Source organism: Apodemus sylvaticus, chromosome 11 (genome assembly GCF_947179515.1).
Source record: "Apodemus sylvaticus chromosome 11, mApoSyl1.1, whole genome shotgun sequence".
Lineage (NCBI taxonomy): Eukaryota > Metazoa > Chordata > Mammalia > Rodentia > Muridae > Apodemus > Apodemus sylvaticus.
Genome location: NC_067482.1, coordinates 105,351,398 through 105,372,084, shown reverse-complemented (window position 1 = coordinate 105,372,084; position 20,687 = coordinate 105,351,398). Strand labels below are relative to the sequence as shown.

The window sequence follows — 20,687 nt, the reverse complement described above, 5'->3', positions numbered from 1 at the left end:
GGTATAGCAGGATCTTCTGGAAGTGAGGTGCCCAGTTTTCGAAGGAACCGCCAGACTGATTTCCAGAGAGGTTGTACCAATTTGCAACCCCACCAGCAGTGGAGGAGTGTTCCTCTTTCTCCACACCCTCTCCAACACCTGCTGTCTCCTGAATTTTTAATCTTAGCCATTCTGACTGGTGTAAGATGAAATCTTAGGGTTGTTTTGATTTGCATTTCCCTAATGACTAATGAAGTTCAGCATTTTTTAAGATGCTTCTCCGCCATCCGAAGTTCTTCAGGTGAGAATTCTTTGTTTAACTCTGTACCCCATTTTTTAATAGGGTTGTTCAGTTTTCTGGAGTCTAACTTCTTGAGTTCTTTATATATATTGGATATTAGCCCTCTATCTGATGTAGGATTGGTGAAGATCTTTTCCCAATTTGTTGGTTGCCGATCTGTCCTCTTGATTTTCCCTGCATGTCTTAGTCAGGGTTTCTAGTCCTGCACAGACATCATGACCAAGAAGCAAGTTAGGGAGGAAAGGGTTTATTGAGCTTACACTTCCATGTTGCAGTTCATCACCAAAAGAAGTCAGGACTGGAACTCAAGCAGGTCAGGAAGCAGGAGCTGATGCAGAGGCCATGGAGGGATGTTTCTTACTGGCTTGTTTCCCCCTGGCTTGCCCAGCCTGCTTTCTTATAGAACCCAAGAGCACCAGCCCAAAGGTGGTACCACCCAGAAGGGGCCCTCTCCCTTCATCACTAATTGAGAAAATGCCCCACAACTGGATCTCATGGAGGCATTTCCTCAACTGAAGCTCCTTTTTCTGTGATAACTCCAGCTTGTATCATGTTAAAACACAAAACCAGCCAGTACACCCGAGCAGCAGAAAACTGTGTGCCTCACCTCTTGTCTCTCTGTCTCTCTGTAGCAGCTGGGAAGGGTTGTCAGTGTCACTGGAGTCAGAAGCTCCATTTGTCATGAGGCTGTGGCCTGCTGGAGAGGAAGCCCTATCGAGTGCATCTGCTGCTCAGTTTCAGAGCAGGCAAATTGTTTCCCTAATCTCCACACCCTATAAATAGGCTCTCAAGGCCGACTGCTGTTTATAGCCCATCTGTCCTCCCTTACCCCGGCTTCTCTTTCTGCCCTCTCAGCACTAAGTCTGAACATGACTCTAGTCACATCCAGCTCTGTCAAGCACAAGGGCTGGTGAGAGGTCAGGACCACTGACAGCCACAGCCCGGGAGGTTAGCTTGTTGCCCTGGCACAGTTTCATACCCTCTCTGTGAGCTATGACCTACATGGCCAACATTCTGTCTTTGTTGCAGTATCAGTGTTAATGGCCTTGGACTCTAATATTCACTTTTTAAATAAAAACTGTCTACACAGTGTTACATGGGATCAAAAGCTTACAGAGGTTGATTGTAATGCATGAAGAGCGACGAACTGCTGGCGATGACAGAGCTGCGGCTGGAGTCTTGAGGACTGCAGCTGACCTTAGGAAATGAGCTGTCCCGGGATGGCTGTCGAAAGGCAGCTCTGGCAGCAGGAGCGCACACAGCTCCACCTGCCTGTGCGCTTCTCTCTCTTTTCTCTCACGCTGGTGTCCCTCATTCTAACCTCCGTAGTTGTGGATGGCTCACAGCTGCACGCGGAGGGAGACACTATGAGAACACAAGGGGACTTTCTATATTAAAAAGTCTGTTCTTACAGGCTATGGAGAATATCACGTCTGTCTAATTAGCACAAAGCAAGCTAATTCCATCATGTTAGTGACAGTTTACGTTTGAAATTGTTCCCCAGGACTATGTTCAGGCCAAAGACAAGAAATCTGCAGAAAGTATTGCCCTATAAGAGCATTTCTTGTAGCCGGACAGTGGTGGCACACACCTTTAATCCCAGCACTTGGGAGGCAGAGGCAGGCGGATTTCTGAGTTCAAGGCCAGCCTGGTCTACAGAGTGAGTTCCAGGACAGCCAGGGCTACACAGAGAAACCCTGTCTGAGAAAAGAGAGAGAGAGAGAGAGCATTTCTTGTGACAGTGGCATTAATTAGTACTCTTTCCCAGTGGAAAGTCAGGAATCAGTGAAGCGCTGTGGGAGAATACTAGATTTTTAAAATACTGGATAAATATGTTTATGTAGTATGTATGCTGTTTGAACAAATACAACTAGTTAAGTAAAAAATTGTAGAGTGGCCCTAGTGAAGTCCTAAGGTAAATATGAATCTTAAACAGGTAACAGAGAATGCATGCTATATAAAGTGGCCCCTTCCTGGCTTGCAGTAGCTCTCTCAGCTTCTGCTGAATAATTTCTGCAGACGGGCTATGTGCCGCTCGTAGCTCTGCCCTGCTGAGTCTAAGTTGTTGCCAGGGTTGCTTTGAAGCATGGTATTTCTAACCACGGCCTTGATTCTGGCAGATTGTTCTAGCAGGACAGCTGCTCCTCAGCAGTGTGGTCACCAGGGTTGGGAATGTCCCCCTTGGGGGTGGAGTGCTCAGCACATAGCTGTGGTGACATCCAAGGCATTGCTGCTGATGCCCAGTGCCCGCCTGTGCCATCTCCGCTGCACGGTTTGGGTCGCCCTTCATCATCAGCTCAGGAAAACAGACATTTAGAATTATCAAATAGGGGTCTCATAAGATCTCCACTAAGACCGAGCCACTCTGTTTGGATATCTTTGTACCACTGCTAATTTCATGAATGATTTCAGCCAGCTATTTACACAAATGGGATTTTTAGATGTATGTGCATCTGTCTGCCTCTGATTATAAAACTAAATTTATTTTAATTCTTAAAAGAAAATATTAGTATACCTATTTTATTTCTAAGCTTTGTGGTAGTATGTTAATTTTACATAATAATGGGTTTCATTATGATATTTTTATTCATGTAGATAATGTATTTTGATTATATTCCTCTTCATTATCATCTTCTTTTCCCCTCTAATTTGTTTCCAACTAGTTAGCTTCTGTTTTTTGTGGGGTATGTGTGTGTGTGTGTGTGTGTCTGTATTAGGGTAATATACAGCATCATGGATGGGGATTATTTAAGGAACATGGAATTTATCAGTGACTACCCTCCTGAGGATGTCTTTCCCTACCAGCAATCATTAGTTGCCTATAAATGCACAGAAGGAGGCCTCTTAAATCCCGCCAACTCCATAATGGAATGCTGGTGGGCCCTTGTGTAGGACTTATACAGGTAATCACAGATGCTGAGGATCGGGAGTGCCAGGAAGACAGTGTTCCACAACACCCTTTCCTGCGGCTCTTACACTGCTTCCTACCTTTCTTGAGTTGGAGGTGCGATACGTATGTCCCATATAGAGCGAGTATTCAGCAGTCACTTCTTCTCAGCATTTGGGCCAGTTATAAAGCTCTGCAATAACCTCCAAGAACAACAAAAGAAGTTTCCATGACCCAAGCTGACAGTAGCACTAAACTATGAGCATAAACAAAATATTCAAAAGGCAATTTGACAAGAGACATCATGTCCACTTAGCAAAGCAGCAGTAGCTTCCCCATGACGGCGTGTGGCTTGTCCAGCCACAGGCTTTGATCAGGTTTACAGTACAAGGCATGCATTCCCTACTGTGGAGTCAGTGCCACATGCCGCGAGAAAGGCTTGGTTACCTCCACAACCACCAGTGGACGCATCTTGCCTGGAAGTAACTGTCACTGTTGCACTGATGGCCATTCTAAGGTGCTGAATCAGTAGATGACACCCTTTCTCTATCAATGGCTGTGTGTGTGTCAGGGCTCCAATTCATAGTGAATACATTTTTAGCCAAAGATCAGCTTAATCTGAAAGATCTTACACAGGTTGTCCATTTCTTCTATTTCTCCTACCCAAGAGCTCACTATCTCAGAATTACATGAAATCCTATAGTGGTGTCGTTAATTTTATCTTATCGAGACTTCAGACTTTTTTTTTCCTGATAACTAAGCATATAAGTGTGGAATAATTAGGTAAAAATAGCCCCACCCCCGTGCTATATATTGTGTAGGAGACTCTTGCATGTTTTAAACTATTTTTGGCTGCTTATTTATCCTATTAGGTACCCTTAGTGAAAATTAAACCAAATACAGGCTTTTAATATAACTCTATCAACACTTTCATCCAAACTAGACATTATTTTTCCCTGTTTGTCTCTTACAGGGGACACAAAGATAAAATATTTGTGGTAAAATGTAATCCACACCACGTTGACAAGCTGGTGACAGTCGGAATTAAGCACATCAGGTTCTGGCAACAAGCAGGTACTGTTGCATTATTTGCATTTCTCCTTACGCAGCGATGAGGGAACCTATTGCCACTATGTGGCCAGTCTCCCTGCAAACTCAGTGAAACTGTACCTGGTTAATACACTCCCCCAGCTTTTCATTGGATTATTTAACAGGGAGAATGTGAAACTTAAAACCATATATGATGCTATGCATAGTCACCATGTCTAAAATGTTCTGGGAAATGCTCTGTCATGAAAACAATGATTTTTATATTTAGTCATCTGAACTGAAAGCTGTAATTATATTTTAGTGATGAGTAGGATGTAATTACTATGGTTGAATGAATAAAGTTTTCAATATTTTGAGGATTCTTTTAGTAATACATCACCAAATTTAGCATGTGAATTAAACCCTGACTCTGTACATAAAAGGTACAAAGTAAGTATCTGTTAGATTCTATGTTGACAAGAGTGGGGGACAAAGAACCCTGAATAGCAATAGGAAAGTGACCAATTCTTTTCACTTTAAGCCTTTATTACAACCATATCTGAATTCTGAGTACCAACGCCCAATCGTACGGTGTACGAATGTGCGCAGGCTGATGTCCTGGAGCTTTAGGCTTTGGCAGGAAGGACAGGAGTAGCGCCCAGTGTATGTTGAAGTCAGCCTGGATGTAACGTCCTGAATGGAGCTGGTTTTGTCAGTGATGGTCAAAGAGTACAGAAAATTGTGATGATTTTTACCCTGTATATCATCTCTCCTATGCAACAGGTCCTTCTTACTCCGGAACTGCTAAGAGAACAGATGGAGGCAGACACCCAGAGCCCTGACATTTCACATACCCTGTCTGCTGTGTTCTTTTCTTCTGTTTCATTAGCTTCCCTTGCTCCCAGCTGCTGAGTCTCTGTCTTCGCCTTAGGAGAAGGACCTAGTTTATGTATGTGTGCCAACTAGAAGGCATATTAATTCCTCCATCTAACCAGACCCTATTTCCTGAAAGTAGGGGCTCTGTCCAGGATTATATGTTGACATTCAGTACCACAGTTGAGGGCAGGCAGGAATGCCACAGATACTGACAGAATGGCTGAGACCCTCATGATGCCCTTGCTGTTTTTGTTACTTTGATACATAATGGAGACACTGTTCTTTCCTCTAAAGACAATCCCTTATGGGCTCTTGGGAAGCTTCAGCTTTCTAGGGTAACAAATCCCCTCGTTCCATTCCAGGAGGGGGCTTCACCTCTAAACGAGGAAGTTTTGGAAGTGCTGGAAAGCTAGAAACAATGATGTGTGTTTCTTATGGGCGAATGGAAGATCTGGTGTTCTCAGGTGCAGCCACTGGAGACATTTTCATCTGGAAGGATGTTTTGCTACTGAAGACGGTGAAGGCTCATGACGGGCCTGTGTTTGCCATGTATGCATTGGACAAGGTATGGTATGTTTGTCAGGTTCTTTTCCTTATCTGCTTTAGAACCACTGAGATCCCTGTATCTAAAAACAGTCCTAGCTGAATTAGGAAGTTCTCAGAAAGGACTAAGCAAGGGATAATAAGGAAGAGAACACATGGAATTTTGTAATTTATTTTGTTGGTAGATGTACCATTTCTCCATTTTCTCATATCTGGACTTCCTGGCTGTCACCCCTAGAAGTCACTTAGGGAGTCTGGAGGTAGATATGGACATAGAACAGCAGGAGAGACCACAGGTGCGTTTCAGTGATTACAAGCTTTCCAGTGACACAGCAAGACCTAGAAGTACAAGTGGTCTAGCTCATTGCCCAGTGCATTCGTTTGTTACGACCAACGGTTATATTCATAACCCATTTGCTCCTGAATAGACAGGCTCAGTTACCAGAGTGAGCAGGTGAGTTTATGTATGGGTTGTGTTTCCATACCAGGTCACTGTTCTAGACTTCCCAGCTACCCATCTGCCTCACTGTGTTCCCTACAAAGACATTATTTACCAGTCAGTGTGTTTAAAGCCCTCTTTCTATTAATATGCCTGAGAATGACAAGTTTTCACTCAGTTCTAATTTGTTGGTAGTACTAGTTCATCTCTTCACTATTCACCTTTAGTTTGAGCTACTCAACACATTTTTAAAAATATATCAAGTAAATATGTTGAACCCACAACAAAGTAGGTCTTTTTTAGAAGTGCAGTTATAATGATAGTTGTTTTGGTTTTTGGGGGGTTTTGTGTGTGTGTGTGTGTGTGGTAGAGCTGCTCTTTACTAGCAAATTTAATTTTGGCTGAATTGTAAATAATAGAAAAAAATTAAAACATAATGTAAAATTTGTGGAGGCCTGGAAGTCAGTGTGGTATAACCTTCAATTGCTTTTAGTTTTTAATAAATTAAGCTGTAAAATCACCATAAAGGCAAGAATTGCTCAATCTCATGTACTATACTTATATTTAGTTTGAGGAATGACTCTCTGTACTACAGTCTACCCAGATGTTCTCAGTATCCACTGAGCCCATCTAGAACCCTAGGGGATCCTAAGATCAAAAGATTCTCAGGTTCCTTATATAAAAACTGGAATAGCATTTGCCTATATCCTAAGCACATGCACACATGCACAGAGACAAACAGGCAGGCAGACACACACACACACACACACCATGTACTTAGAATTATGAACACCCCACTGTGCACTTTGATTACTTATAACAAGCTAATGCAATGCAAATGCTGTGCAAGCCACTGATGTTCTGCATTAGGAAAACAATGACAAGAAACATAGCTGTGCATGTTCAGGACAGAGGCAGTGCTCTGTTTCCCTCATATTCTGTCTGTGAGTGAAGAATCCAGACATGTAATAAGAATAAGGCTTTTTACTATAATGAACTTCAAAATACTATTTCCTTGTGAGCTTGATTAAATATACTGAACTAGGTTTTATCATGGATTGGAGAATTGGCTCAGTGGGTAAGAGCACTGACCATTCTTTCAGAGGACTCAGGTATGGTATATGGTACCATATACCCATACACTCATATGTGGTAGCTCACAATCGTGTATGATTTTAGTTCTTGAGAAAACAATACCCTCTTCTGACATCCAGAGACACTTCATGCTCATGATGCATATATATATTTATCCAGACAACATACTCATGCACATAAAAATAATGAAAATGTTTAAACACTGGTATTACTGGTTTTTTTTTTTCAGCTTTGTTCACTTAGAAGAATCCATAGAAATACCTGAGTCCTTGTGAGACTGGGAACGTGACTTGTAGTTTTGATGTGTGTGTGTGTGTGTGTGTGTGTGTGTGTGTGTGTGTGTGTGTGTGTGTTTCTTATGCCTTCGCAGGGCTTTGTAACAGGTGGAAAGGATGGAATTGTGGAACTCTGGGATGATATGTTTGAAAGATGCTTGAAGACTTATGCCATCAAAAGGACTGCATTGTCAACCAGCTCAAAAGGTACCATACTCAATATGCAATTGAAAGCATTCTGTTCACAGGAATGGGGGCAGTGATATCAACTTCTTAATAGTAGTGGTTCTTAGCCATTACTTTCTTCCAGTCAGAACTCTCAGTCTCTGGCAGGTATATTGAGGATGATTGCCTAGTATCCAGTGTTAGGATCCAGACCCTGGACAAGTGACTGAGATGCATATTTAACATAGCAAAGCAGACCTGAGGCTCTTCTAGCATCCCTCAGTTCCTATCACAGGGCACGGATGGCACACCCTGCCCTCTACTCAAAACTTTCCAGCCCAGGGGCTGGGCTTCCTCTCACCTAAGAAGCTCTTTATAATCCAGACATTTTGGCTTTCACTCTCCTTCTCTCCCTCTCCCTCTCTCCCTCTCCCTCTCCCTCTCCCTCTCTCTCTCCCTCTCTCTATATATCTCTCTCTCCCTCCCTCTCTCCCCCCCCCATCTCTGTCTCCTCCATGGTGATTTCACTGACATCCTGTGAGATCACTGAACCCACCTGAGAGCTGCCCCCAATAAACATGGCTGGAATTGGCTTATTTTGTCTGTGGAGAATACCTGTCACCTAGCGTTTTGAAGATAGAAGACTCTATGTTAACCTGCCTTGGTGTTGTTTACTAAAGTCAGCATTTTCCCTCTCAGGCCTGCTTTTAGAGGATAACCCTTCAATTCGTGCAATCATTCTGGGGCATGGACACATTCTCGTGGGGACAAAAAATGGAGAGATTCTAGAAATTGATAAGAGTGGCCCAATGACTCTGCTTGTTCAGGTACCTTATTTATTATATGTAGCAAACCATGTTCACAACAAGGCTGAGAATGGTGTGGGACAAAGTAGGCGCATGGGGTGTAAAGATTACACAGAACTCCCTGGGATGCTCCAGCGTGGTGTTCACTGCCTGTTGGTGTGCAGTGCATGGCCACACACCAACAGCAGCACTCATTTCTTAATATCTCACCATATGTGCGGGCTAGGAGCCTGAGCTCAGCTGAACTGCTTCCTCTTCTTATTGCAATCAAGGCCGAGGCTCAGCAGAAGGAAGAACGTTATCCCTTTCTTAGGCTGCTAGCAGAGTTTAGTTCCTGTGGCTGTAGAAATGGCACTTATTTTCTCGTTAGCTGTTACCCAGACTACCCTCAGCATTCATTGGCACACATAGGATTTCTCATACACTTACTTTTTCAGAGCAAGCAGGCAAGCAAGACAAAACAAAACAACAACAACAAAAAAGACACCATGATCTTATGCAACATACTTAAGTCACATGTTCCCTGGAACTTTCTGTCACCTTTACCACATTCTACACAGTCTACTGGTTCGAGTCAAACCACAGGTCATGCCACACTCAAGAGGAGGTGATTATGTTAGGCCAGCTCTGAAAATCAGAGACTTCACAGGGATCACCCCAGGAGCTACTCCTGGCCACTAACCACAAATATCCCAGCCACATGTAAAACCCATTTCTGTGTCTCTAAGAGCCTTATCTCTTGATGATGCATGCTCAAAGTTCAGAATCTCATTATCCAAGGCAGATCTAAGTGTGGGTGAGGCACCTTAGCTTTATCTCCTTTGATCTGTTGGTTCATAAAACTGAGGATAATTCAGCTGCTCCTTGCACACTTCTTCAGGCCTTGCTTTACACAGCTGCATTATGTTCTTCTCAGCCCCTTCCCTTAGGATTCATGCTTAGGAAGAACCAGACTCAAACATCACAGACGGGCAGGCGTCCGGCCAGGTCTGATGACACTGACCTTGCAAGTGAAAAGGCATGTTGGGACATGAGGGTGTGTTCAGGAGAAATGAAGAAATATGCTCGGTCATTCAGGCTTCTATTGCTGTGATAAAACACCAGGGTCAAAACCAACTTGAGGAGGAAAGCGTTTGTCTCATTCTATAACTTACGGCCCACCATAACTTAAAACCTGCAACTTTGAAACTGCCAAGGGGAACAGTGCATTTTAAACAGGTGAAGAGCACTGACTGCTCTTCCAGAGGTTCCAAGTTCAATTCCCATGGTGGCTCACAACCATCTGTAATGGGGTCTGATGCACTCTTCTGGTGTGTGTCTGAAGACAGCTACAATATAAATAAAAATAAATAAATCTTTTAAAAAGATTTATTAAAAAAAACACAGGTGTAGTCAAGAACTTTCTGAGCAGGTCTCTTAATAACACGAGAAATAGACCCCACGTCAACAGATGTGACTACATAAGGGAAGGGAAAGAAAGGAAAGGAAAAGGAAGGGAAGGGAAGGGGAGGGGAAGGGAGGGGAGGGGAAGGGAGGGGAGGGGAAGGGAAGGGAAGGGGAGGGGAGGGGAGGGGAAGGGAAGGGAAGGGAAGGGGAGGGGAGGGGAGGGGAGGGGAAGGGAAGGGAAGGGAAGGGAAGGGAAGGGAAGGGAAGGGAAGGGAAGGGAAGGGAATATACAGCAAAGGAAATAGCCAGTGAGTAAGCAGACACCCTACAAAGTGGGAGAGAAGTTTGGCCAGCTGCACTCCATAAAGCAAGCAATATTTAGAGTATATAAAGAATTGCAAGTTAAACATGAAGACAAAACTCTGCCAGTAAATATGAACAAGTGGTTTTCAATAGCCAATAAGCAGTTTATAAGGTGCTGAACACCCTTAGCCACTGGGGAAAGGAAAGTTAAACTGCTTTTAGATTCCATCTAACCCCAGTCAGAATTGCTACAATTTAAAAAATAAAAAACCAGAACAGTGAAGTGGGAAGGAAGAAGTCAAACTATTACTATTTGCAGATGATATGATAGTCTACTTAAGTGACCCAAAAAACTCCACTAGAGAACTCCTACAGCTGATAAACAACTTCAGCAAAGTGGCTGGTTACAAAATCAACTCAAGCAAATCAGTAGCCTTTATATACTCAAAGGAAAAGCAGACTGAGAAAGAAATTAGGGAAATGACACCCTTCACAATAGCCACAAACAGCATAAAGTATCTTGGGGTGACTCTAATCAAACAAGTGAAAGATCTGTATGACAAGAACTTCAGATCTCTGAAGAAGGAAATCAAAGAAGATCTCAGAAAATGGAAAAATCTTCCATGCTCGTGGATTGGCAGGATTAATATAGTTAAAATGGCCATCTTGCCAAAGGCAATCTATAGATTCAATGCTATCCCCATAAAAATCCCAACCCAGTTCTTCATAGAGCTGGAAAGAGCAATTCTCAAATTCATCTGGAATAACAAAAAACTCAGGATAGCTAAAACTATTCTCAACAGTAAAAGAACTTCAGGGGGAATCAGTATCCCAGACCTCAACCTTTACTACAGAGCAATAGTGATAAAAACTGCATGGTATTGGTACAGCAACAGGCAGGTGGATCAGTGGAACTGGATTGAAGAGTCAGGGAGAGAAACGGATGTCAGGTCAGTCTAGGTCAAGGCAAAGATGTTTTGTGACTGGGCATCTAAGGGATAGAAAAGAATGCTTCTCGAGATCTAGGACTGAGAAACAAGAAGGCCCTGAGGGGTTAGTAGAGAGAAGTATGTAAGGGTTAGCCACAACAGGGAGAGAGGAACTACTACAAAATTAAGGAGCCTGAGATCTTGAACCAGGAGATAGGGTCCTGTTGGGTTTCTTAATCGAAGTATAGGGGTCTTAAAAGGGGAAGAAGTGGGATGGAGATGTTTTTTTTCTCCTTAGGAGGTCAGAGAGAGGCTTATGTCCCCTGAGGCTCTGGAGAAAGGGTGGGCACTGAGTATGCATGATGTACTGGGTAGAATCCTATAGTTGGATGACAACAGAGGAATTGTGTTTGTCAACAGAGGGGTTCTCCATGTCCCAGACTTGGGGGTCCACCTGGGGGGGGGGAATGGCAAAAGAAATGTTAGAGCCAGTAGGTTGGCTAGCTAGAAGGAGGAGGAGAAAGACTGCTGGAAAGCTTGAGTTCAGGCGAATGGAGGGGGGCAAAAGAAATAGAGGTTTCCACATTGCCTAGAAGATTCCTTCCTAATAAGAGAACAGAACACATTGGCACTACCAGAAAAGAATGGTGAGAGTAACACCTCTAAAAACTGCAGCTAAGTAAAGGGATCTGGTAAGTTTGGTAAGGCTACCCCCTACCCTGAGAGGTAGAGCCCCAAAACTCCATCAGGACCAAGTAAGTGACCCCAATGTCCAAAAGGAGGCAGATGGTCGACTGGATACCATAATGACCACACAGGGCTCCCTGTTGGTGATGGGAGGGACCTGGTAAAGGGAGCTCAGGCCCCTTCAGTTGTTCATGGCCAGGCAGGCCTAGGAGATTGGCTGAAGGATGGTTCGGGACGGATGTCCCTGTGGGGTGGTTAGAGTGACTTGTAGCTAGTGAGGGAGTAGAGGAATCTATCTGGAGAAGTTGAGAGAGCAGAGGAAGCTGAAGAGGCTAGGGGAGTGGGATAAGCAGAAGAAGCCATGGGGACAGCAAGGGCGAGGCCCACAAGCTGGATCAGCGATAGTGGACATTTCCAATGGGGACAGCAAGGACGAGGCCCACGAGCTGGATCAGCGATAGTGGACGTTTCCTCTAGTTGAGATTTCATAGCTAGGAGGAGCTGGGTTGGAAAACAGGAAGAACAGAGAGAAGGTTTGGAGTGAAAGTAAGAAAAACAACTGAACACAGGAAGCCTCCTTCCATCTTCCAGATCGCTAGCAATCATTGTAAAGATGCCTTATAATGATAGGATCAGAGTGCCATTAGGAGGCTATGTGAGTCACTATATAATGGGTATTGTGGCCAAGTTTGATTGCAAAGGAATATGAGTCTAGAAGTCTTTAAATCAGGTGCCAGGTTTAGAGGTTTAAGATTCTCCAGGAGACATCTCAGTGAGGAGCCTGGACATATGGACGAAGACATGATTCCCACGGGTGAGGAAAAGATCATTATTTTTATCACATTATTTTTACCACTTGCAGCAAATACGTGTGGTACACTGTGTACTTAATCATCTGTATGTGCACACATATACAAGCAAGGGTGAGGGGTAGAAAGTTTATCACTTACCTGGATATTTGTTGCTAGGTGGGAAAATGTCTTCCATGCTATCAGCCCACAAGCAGTGAGTCCTATGCATTTCTTTCTGAAAGAATGATTTGTTTCATGAACACCTAGCTTAAAGGTCATACATAAGAAATGAAATAGTTTCAAGGCCAGTCTGGTCTGCAGAGTGAGTTCCAGGATACCCAGGGCTATACAGAAAAGCCCTGTCTCAAAGAAAAGAAAAGAAAAGAAAAGAGAAGAGAAGAGAAGAGAAGAGAAGAGAAGAGAAGAGAAGAGAAGAGAAGAGAAGAGAAGAGAAGAGAAAAGAAAAGAAAAGAAAAGAGGAGAAAAGAAAAGAAAAGAAGAAAAGAGGAGAAGGAAGGGGAGGGGAGGGGAGGGGAGGGGAGGGGAGGGGAGAGGAGAGGAGAGGAGAGGAGAGGAAAGGAAAGGAAAGGAAAGGAAAGGAAAGGAAAGGAAGGAAGAAATGAAATGGTGTGGCCATTGTGGCTGAAGGGAGCTATTTATTCATGTGTTCACCTGTCCGAGGCACTCTCCGCCTGAGGTGTTCTCAGCACAGGGCTGGGCAGAAAGCATGGCTTTACTTTGCCTTGTTTGCTCTCCCACAGGGACACATGGAAGGGGAAGTGTGGGGGCTGGCAGCACACCCACTCCTGCCCATCTGTGCAACAGTAAGTGATGACAAAACACTTCGGATCTGGGAATTATCCTCCCAGCACCGCATGCTGGCAGTACGGAAACTTAAAAAAGGTACATAACATCTCCTTACAGGTAAAGGTGTCTGTTTACCGGCAGCAGATTCTGTTGGGTTCACTCACTCACTTACTCATTCAGCCACTATTTAATGAGAGCACCTGTGTCAATCCTAAAAAATATGAGCAAGGCAATTCAGGGTTCACTGTGCAGTAAAAATTAAGAGTGTGTGGAGACTTTCCAGAAGGCTGGTCTGATCTCAGAGTGCTCCAGTCCGTTCTCTTTGCTTGAACTACGTAGGTGCTTGTCCCTGTGTTCTCTTCTTGTTGAGAGCTGAAGTGTGTCAGCTTATAAAAACAAAACAAAGGGAAAAAACACTAGTTATGTCTATGACTAATAGTCCCCAGAATTTGTGGAAAATAAAAGGTCAGTTTGGTAGAAAACAATTCTTGATGTCATAAATGTCTGTTGGACATCTGCCCACAGTACAGACATCTGCCAGGCCGTAACAGTTCAGCAAAAGCCTCCGCATGCCTCTGTATGTCAGGCCCTGACGTTCCAGAGACAGTCTAGTCCCTAAAATCAGACATAGACAAGATTTGAAAGGAGCCCAGCAGCAGCTGGCCTGCTTACTCAGATAATTTGAGAAGGGCCTAAAAATAGGACTCTTTATAAAGGAGTGGGTAGGGTTTAAAGAAATGGCCAGGAATGTGCACTGCAGCAACTGCAGGTGTCCTCGCAAGGCCTGGGCTTTAAAAGACAAAAGGACAGAGTGGTTGGTGGAGTGTCTGAGATGGTGGCATTTCAGGAGGTATCTGGAGGAGCAGACAGTTCAGCCTGCCAGTTCTCCACCTTCCAGTCTCACCGACTCCATCCCCAGACAGCAAGACACAGGGGAGCCTCTGACACAAACTGCTTGGGCCAGCTTTAGCCAGAGTAGATGAGGTTCCCATGAGAGCCAGAGGCCACAGGCTCAGCTCGGACTTGCCACCGAGCACTGCTTTCTCAGAGAGGCAACAAGAGGTGAGCCTTGAGGTCTTTTTTTTTTTAAGATTTATTATATATATATATTACACTGTCACTGTCTTCAGACACACCAGAAGAGGGCGTCAGATCTCATTATGGATGGTTGTGAGCCACCATGTGGTTGCTGAGCTTTGAACTCAGAACCTTCAAAAGACCAGTCAGTGTTCTTAACCGCTGAGCCATCTCTCCAGTTCCCAAGCCTTGAGGCTCTTACAAAATTTCTTAAGACAGGAAAGGCTGAGTCAGGCGTGGTGGCACATGCCTGTAATCCCAGCACTTGGGAGGCAGAGGCAGGTAGATTTCTGAGTTCGAGTCCAGCCTGGTCTACAGAGTGAGTTGCAGGACAGCCAGGGCTACACAGAGAAACCCTGTCTCAATAAATAAATAAATAAATAAATAAATAAATAAATAAATAAATAAATAAATTTAAAAAAAGACAGGAAAGGCTGAGCTTGGGCTCAGGCCTTTCAATATTTGTACTTGGTCGTTCTATATGCAGGGACATAACAATGCCAAATGAAATCATACTGACTGGTAGTATCAGGGTGAGCCAGGGCCCACACTAGCACATCACTTACGGATCAGGACACGGAGCCAGGTTCTGGTGGCACGTCATCCAGCATCACCTAACCAATGAGTAGTGAAGCAGTGCACACCGCAGCAAGTCGCCCGCCCGCAAGAGTGCGCTGCACCCTGCCTGCCCCTCCCCCACATGGCCTCACTTACCCTGGACTCCTATGGCTTGGCAGCAGGTGGGGCAGGGATTTCAACCAAGTTCAGAGCTGTGCTCTGAATAATTGAATCATTTGCCCATTAGCTTGCATTGTAAAATGATGAAACTAAGGCCTTAGTAGAAGCTAATCAATGGACTTCATTCTTTAGGTTAAAAATTGGTTCAAAGGAGCAACTGTTATCTTAGATAACAACTCCTCCAGTTGCCCTTGCTATCCTGGTATAAATATCTCTTCTTTTGCTCTAAACCATGGCCTAAATTGTATGGTAAATTGTGCTTTACCCACTTTGATGGCTGTCCTCAGGCTAACTGGCCTTTTTGCTATCTCGCTTGGTTTGACGGACTCACAGGAGGGAAGCATTAACTGGACAAATGAAGGAAGACATTGCATACATAAGCCAGTCCAAGTCAACTAGCTTTACCCAGAGTCAACATCTATCAGCGAGGCATGGCTCCCTACAGAAGCAAGACCAGCATGACTTGGGCTGTGTCAGCTCGAATTTTCTACCTTTTGACTGCATTATGATCCATGAAGCAGAAAAATTAAAATTATGAGGGTTTCTAAATAAAACAAATGTGTTTCCAGTTATGAAGTCCAAAGAGTGGTTTCTAGAAATTTTGTTAAAGAACACATGTTCTTAAATGTGTCCTCTTTCCTCAGAGGGTTGTTGTCTACCTAACCCTCTCCCGTACCAACTCACCCTGCCTGCCTTGAGAAGCCCAGATACTCCAAGATAAAGAAATGAATGGAAAAACATGATGGAAAATAAAAATGTATTTTAAGATTTATTTTTTAATTGTGTGTCTGTGTAGGGCTATGTACATGTGTGTGCAGGTGCCCACATCAGGGTACGACAGATTGCTTGAAGCTGTACCTACAGGAAGTTGAGAGTCAACAACTGATGTGGGTGCTGGGAACCAGGCTGAGGTCCTGTAAGAGCAGCAAGTGCTGTCAACCGCTGAGCTATTTCTCTAGTCCTAAAATACGAGTTTGATACTCTGGGAAAAAGACATTTAAATTATGCTATTTTTCAAAGATTTAAAAGTGCACATTTATTATGTTATCTGTACATACATACACATGCAGACAACTTTTGGAAATTGGTTCTCTCCTTCAACCATGGGTTCTCAGGTTCAAACTCAGGTTGTCAGACTTACACAAGAAGTATTTTTACCCACAGGACCATCTCACTAGTCCCCAAATAATGACATTTTAATTCCCACCTGGGTAGTGGTGCTAAAGGCCCAGTCACATGCAAGCATGTGATGCACACATGCATATTTTTCCTGTGTCTCCATCTGCTTTACTCAACAGCTAAGTGCTCAGTTGTGATTCTCTTGGGTCCTTTTGTAGGAGGAAGATGTTGTGCCTTCTCCCCTGATGGGAAAGCCTTAGCAGTTGGACTGAATGATGGAAGCTTCTTGGTAGTGAACGCTGACACTGTGGAAGACATGCTCTCCTTCCATCACAGAAAAGAAATGATCTCTGACATAAAATTTTCAAAAGGTGAAGATGGCAGTAATACTTTTTAAAAAAAAAATAACAATCTTGAGGCCATTTTTTATATAAAAATAGACTGTTCTAAAAGTTTCTTTGACCTTTCTCCCACCTCAAATCTTAAGTCCCTGGAGGTGAACTTGTGTTCTGGTACTGTGTTTCTGTTAACTACATACTTGTCTCTATAGATACAGGAAAATACCTTGCTGTGGCATCTCATGATAACTTCGTGGACATTTACAACGTGCTTACAAGCAAGAGGGTTGGCATCTGTAAAGGAGCTTCTAGTTACATCACACACATTGACTGGGACTCTAGAGGTAAAAGAGGCTGTGGTTTTTAAGATAAAACTTAAACTCATGCATCATTTCCAGAGAGAATGGCATTGAATTTTAGTGGAAAACAGGAAGAAGATCCATGGCAGTGTATGAGGCTAGCCCAGCATAACCCAGGCTAACCCAGCATAACCCAGGCTAGCCCAGCATAACCCAGGCTAACCCGACAGTCCAGGAGCGGTTACTGTTAACATTTTAATAATTTTCCTATCCATAAGCATCTCATTATTAATGGAAGCCACTATGGCTTAAGATCAAGACAGCCTGTGGTGTGTTGAGTTACCATGCTTTAGGTTGCGTATCATCTGTCCTTGCTTTTATCTATTCATCCTTCCTGACCAGGACTCTGTCTCCAGGAATTCAGCCCTGATGTCTCAAGCAATTTTCAGCCGTTGGCAGAGATAGAAAGCTATATTCAGCTCACCTGACTATATCTTTCTCCAAAGCACCTAGCTTCCCCTTTGTGTCCTCCAAGTTGCTTCCTGTCTATTTACTACATCTAGCATCTACCATTTGCAAAGTCTTAAGTCAGAAAATATGGATCTAGACGTAAGACATGGCTTCTATTCTCTGTAAACCTTATAATTTAGGGAGGGAAATGGGCTTGTTCTGAAAGAATGTAAGAATACAATGACCTAGGTATGGGCTGAGGAGTTCTGAGTCCCTGTGAGTGCTACACAGTGTGTCACCGTTAGATCTTGTCTGGGGGCGTGGCTGACGCTAAGACACCAGAGCAAGCATTTAGGAGTAGGCAGGATCCTCACTTGCATAGAAGTCCTAGACTCTTGTGGTAGGAAAGCAGCAAGTGCTGTGTCTGTTCTGAGGAGATAGCTCCAAGGGAAATTCAAGATGCCTTTGTAGGCATGGCTCACCAGATAGCAAAGGTAAGTGGGTCTCCCAGCAAAGGGAACATGGTGCTGAGCTGGGGAGGAGGACCAGTGAGTGGTTAAAGAATGATGAGGAGCACCTAGCTGAGTGGGTGAAAGGGAGGACTGTGGAAAGCCAGCCTGGGAGAGAGTCAAGAGGGGCTCTTCCATCACCTCATCCACGCTGAGTTTGTTCTGGAGGTACTGTGTAGCTGCAGGTTATTTTCACTGGGGCATTCCCAGAATCAGCTGATAAAAGTCAGACAGCGGCAGCAGGAGTCTGGCCCAGGAATAGGTTCCTGCACAGACTCTATTTTTATTTAATATTTAATACATTATTAAATTAAAAATATTATTAATAAATTAATAAGTGATGTTTAATAAATATGTCATTATTTAATAAATCATACTTTATTTTAATTATTTTTTGAGATAGTCACAGACTAGGCCAGACAGATGTTTAGCTGTGCTGCACTAGAATTTGAACTTTGTTTGAGCTTTACGGCCCGCGGGAGTTTTTGCAGTACAGTCAGTACCAAAAAAACCATGTAACTTACTGTACAAGGTGCCAGTTCCAACAAGGGCAGGAGAAATCAACTAAGTCCCCGCAGCTTTCAGATCAGACAGAAAGTCAAGGGTGTGAGATGGGTCAGGCAGGCATACTGCAACTTGAGTCACCTTACCTTGGTGAGGCAGGGGGCGGGTGGGAAGAGCTGCCTGTCCCCATTCCTTCTCTCTGTGTGTAAGATGGAGTAAGATGACTGTTCTGAGCCCACTGCACACACCACCACATAGGATGTGTCATGTGGGACATTGCCTCCCTTCCCAAGTCATTGCGAGGGAAGGAAACCCTTCAGCCATTTTATTTTGGAAGTGAAGGGGCAACAGAAAAAATGGGATGTATGAAATTTTTATTTGGAAGATTTTAAAGGAATTTCAAATGCAAAATATATAAACATGTTACCATTATTAAATATGCCAGCTCACGCATGGAGCATATTCTCTTTGTGGTATGGCCATTATATTACCTGCCTCCAGAACTCACTTCCTCTTGTGAGACAAGATAAGAACTCGCCACCCAGCACACAGTAGCTCTCCTGTCAGTCCCTAGGAACAGGTACTTTCTCTATGTAGCTCATCTTAGTGAAATCACACAACACTGCCCTCTCATTACTACCTCGTTTCCCTCCACATGGCGTCCTCAGGGATCACCCACACAGTGGCCTGTGTCAGAATTCCTTTAAGGCAGATGATAGCTGGCTATCTGTCTGTCCCACTTGTTGCTTACATGTTGATAGACACCTAGATCGCCTCCACACTTTAGCTATTGTGAACAAAGCTGCCGTGAATCTGGGTGCACAAGTATCTTTCCAGGACCCTGTTTTCAGTGCCTTGGGTAGATGCCCAGGAATGAAGGCAGTGAATCGCATGGTCACTAAGACTGTTGGCAATGTCATTGCTATGGGAGATGGGGAGCACTGAAAGGGGGTCTTATAAAGTACCTCAAAATGGAGCCATCACTTGGAAAGGGAAAGGGAGAGGTGCAATACCTTGTCCTTTATTCTACCCAAGGCTAGCCCCCAGGACTGGGGAGGCACTCAGAGTAAAAGGAGGGAGGGGTCACTGTTTCTGAAGAAGCAGTGACCTCCCTCTCCAAAAGGTCCCTCAGTAAGTGAGGGTGGCAGAGCAGTGGTCCTGACACCCTAGAGCTTGAGAGCAGAACACATGTGATCTCTAAAATCTACTCCATCTTGAGAATAGGAGCAGACCCCGCGGGCCCTATAGTTTACGAGCATAGTAGAATATGTGTCACCTCTAAAATCTATGCCGTCTGGAGAACAGGAGCAGGTGCACCCATACCGCTTGCCTACTTTAACTACAGTCTCATCAGCTGTGAACCCTTTGTCATCCAGAATGCCAGGTCCCAAGGTGTTACATCTTAGGAAAGTGCCATGTTCCCCAAGACCAGCCTAGCTTTTGATAGCAGAGACCCCGAGAATATGGACAGGGTAAAGAGCAAGACTTACATGCAGGAGTTTGATTGTTCATCTCATCTCATCAGAAATAGTGCAAGCATTTGCCAGAGCCAGCTGGCTTGGCAGGAGTGGGGGGTGGTGTGGGCGCAGGCACAGGCGCAGGCGCAGGCGCAGCTTCAGCAACCCTCGTGCGCCTTTGCTTTTGCAGGAACAGCAGTGCCCCAAATGAAAGCTCGTGCATGGAACACTGGAGAAAAGAATACATGGGAAGAGACAGGATACAGGCTTTATTCTAGATAGCAAAAGTTCATTTTTGAAAACAGGAGGACTGTATGATCGTAGGCAGTCAACAGCTGGAGCTTCATATGAAGCTCCATTCTTTTCATTGCAAATGGTTGGGCATTGATTTGGATCATATAGTGCATCGGTTTGATTCATGTAGTACAATTCTGGAATTAGCCTGACTTGTAAGATACGGCAGCCAGGCTGATGCCTGCAGCGTTTGCTCCATGTGACTCTCTCTCTCTCTATCTATCTATCTATCTATCTATCTATCTATCTATCTATCTCTCCTTAGCAATGAGGACATTTTTTTGGTTAGTTGATTGGTTGGTTTGGTTTGGTTTTTTTGTTTGTTTGCTTGTTTTGTTTTTCTGTCCTGTTTTCTGTGTGAGCAGACTTTTCTAGTGATAAAAATGTGGATTTTGAAATAATTTAGTTTCTATTATTTGGGGCAAAAATATATGGATCAAACTGCAGACTTTTTCATCTTTGCTTCTGCTCCTTGTCCTCAGATTTCAGTGTGTGTATGCAGGTGGGGGTATGGGTGTGTTTGTATGTTTGTATGTGTATGTATGTTTCTGTGTATGTGTATGTTTGTATGTATGTTTGTGTATATATGTGTGTATGTATATAT

The 20,687-nt window shown here is 43.9% G+C and overlaps 1 protein-coding gene across 1 annotated transcript in view; it reads left to right on the top strand.

Moving 5' to 3' along the window:
• Eml6 (EMAP like 6) overlaps positions 1-20,687 on the top strand; it is a 325,012-nt gene that overhangs the window by 252,565 nt on the left and 51,760 nt on the right. The window contains exons 18-24 of the mRNA XM_052198122.1: positions 4,141-4,241; positions 5,435-5,637; positions 7,520-7,631; positions 8,289-8,416; positions 13,253-13,394; positions 16,451-16,603; positions 16,783-16,914. Coding sequence (XP_052054082.1) covers positions 4,141-4,241; positions 5,435-5,637; positions 7,520-7,631; positions 8,289-8,416; positions 13,253-13,394; positions 16,451-16,603; positions 16,783-16,914 — 971 coding nt within the window. The remainder of the gene's footprint in view (positions 1-4,140; positions 4,242-5,434; positions 5,638-7,519; positions 7,632-8,288; positions 8,417-13,252; positions 13,395-16,450; positions 16,604-16,782; positions 16,915-20,687) is intronic.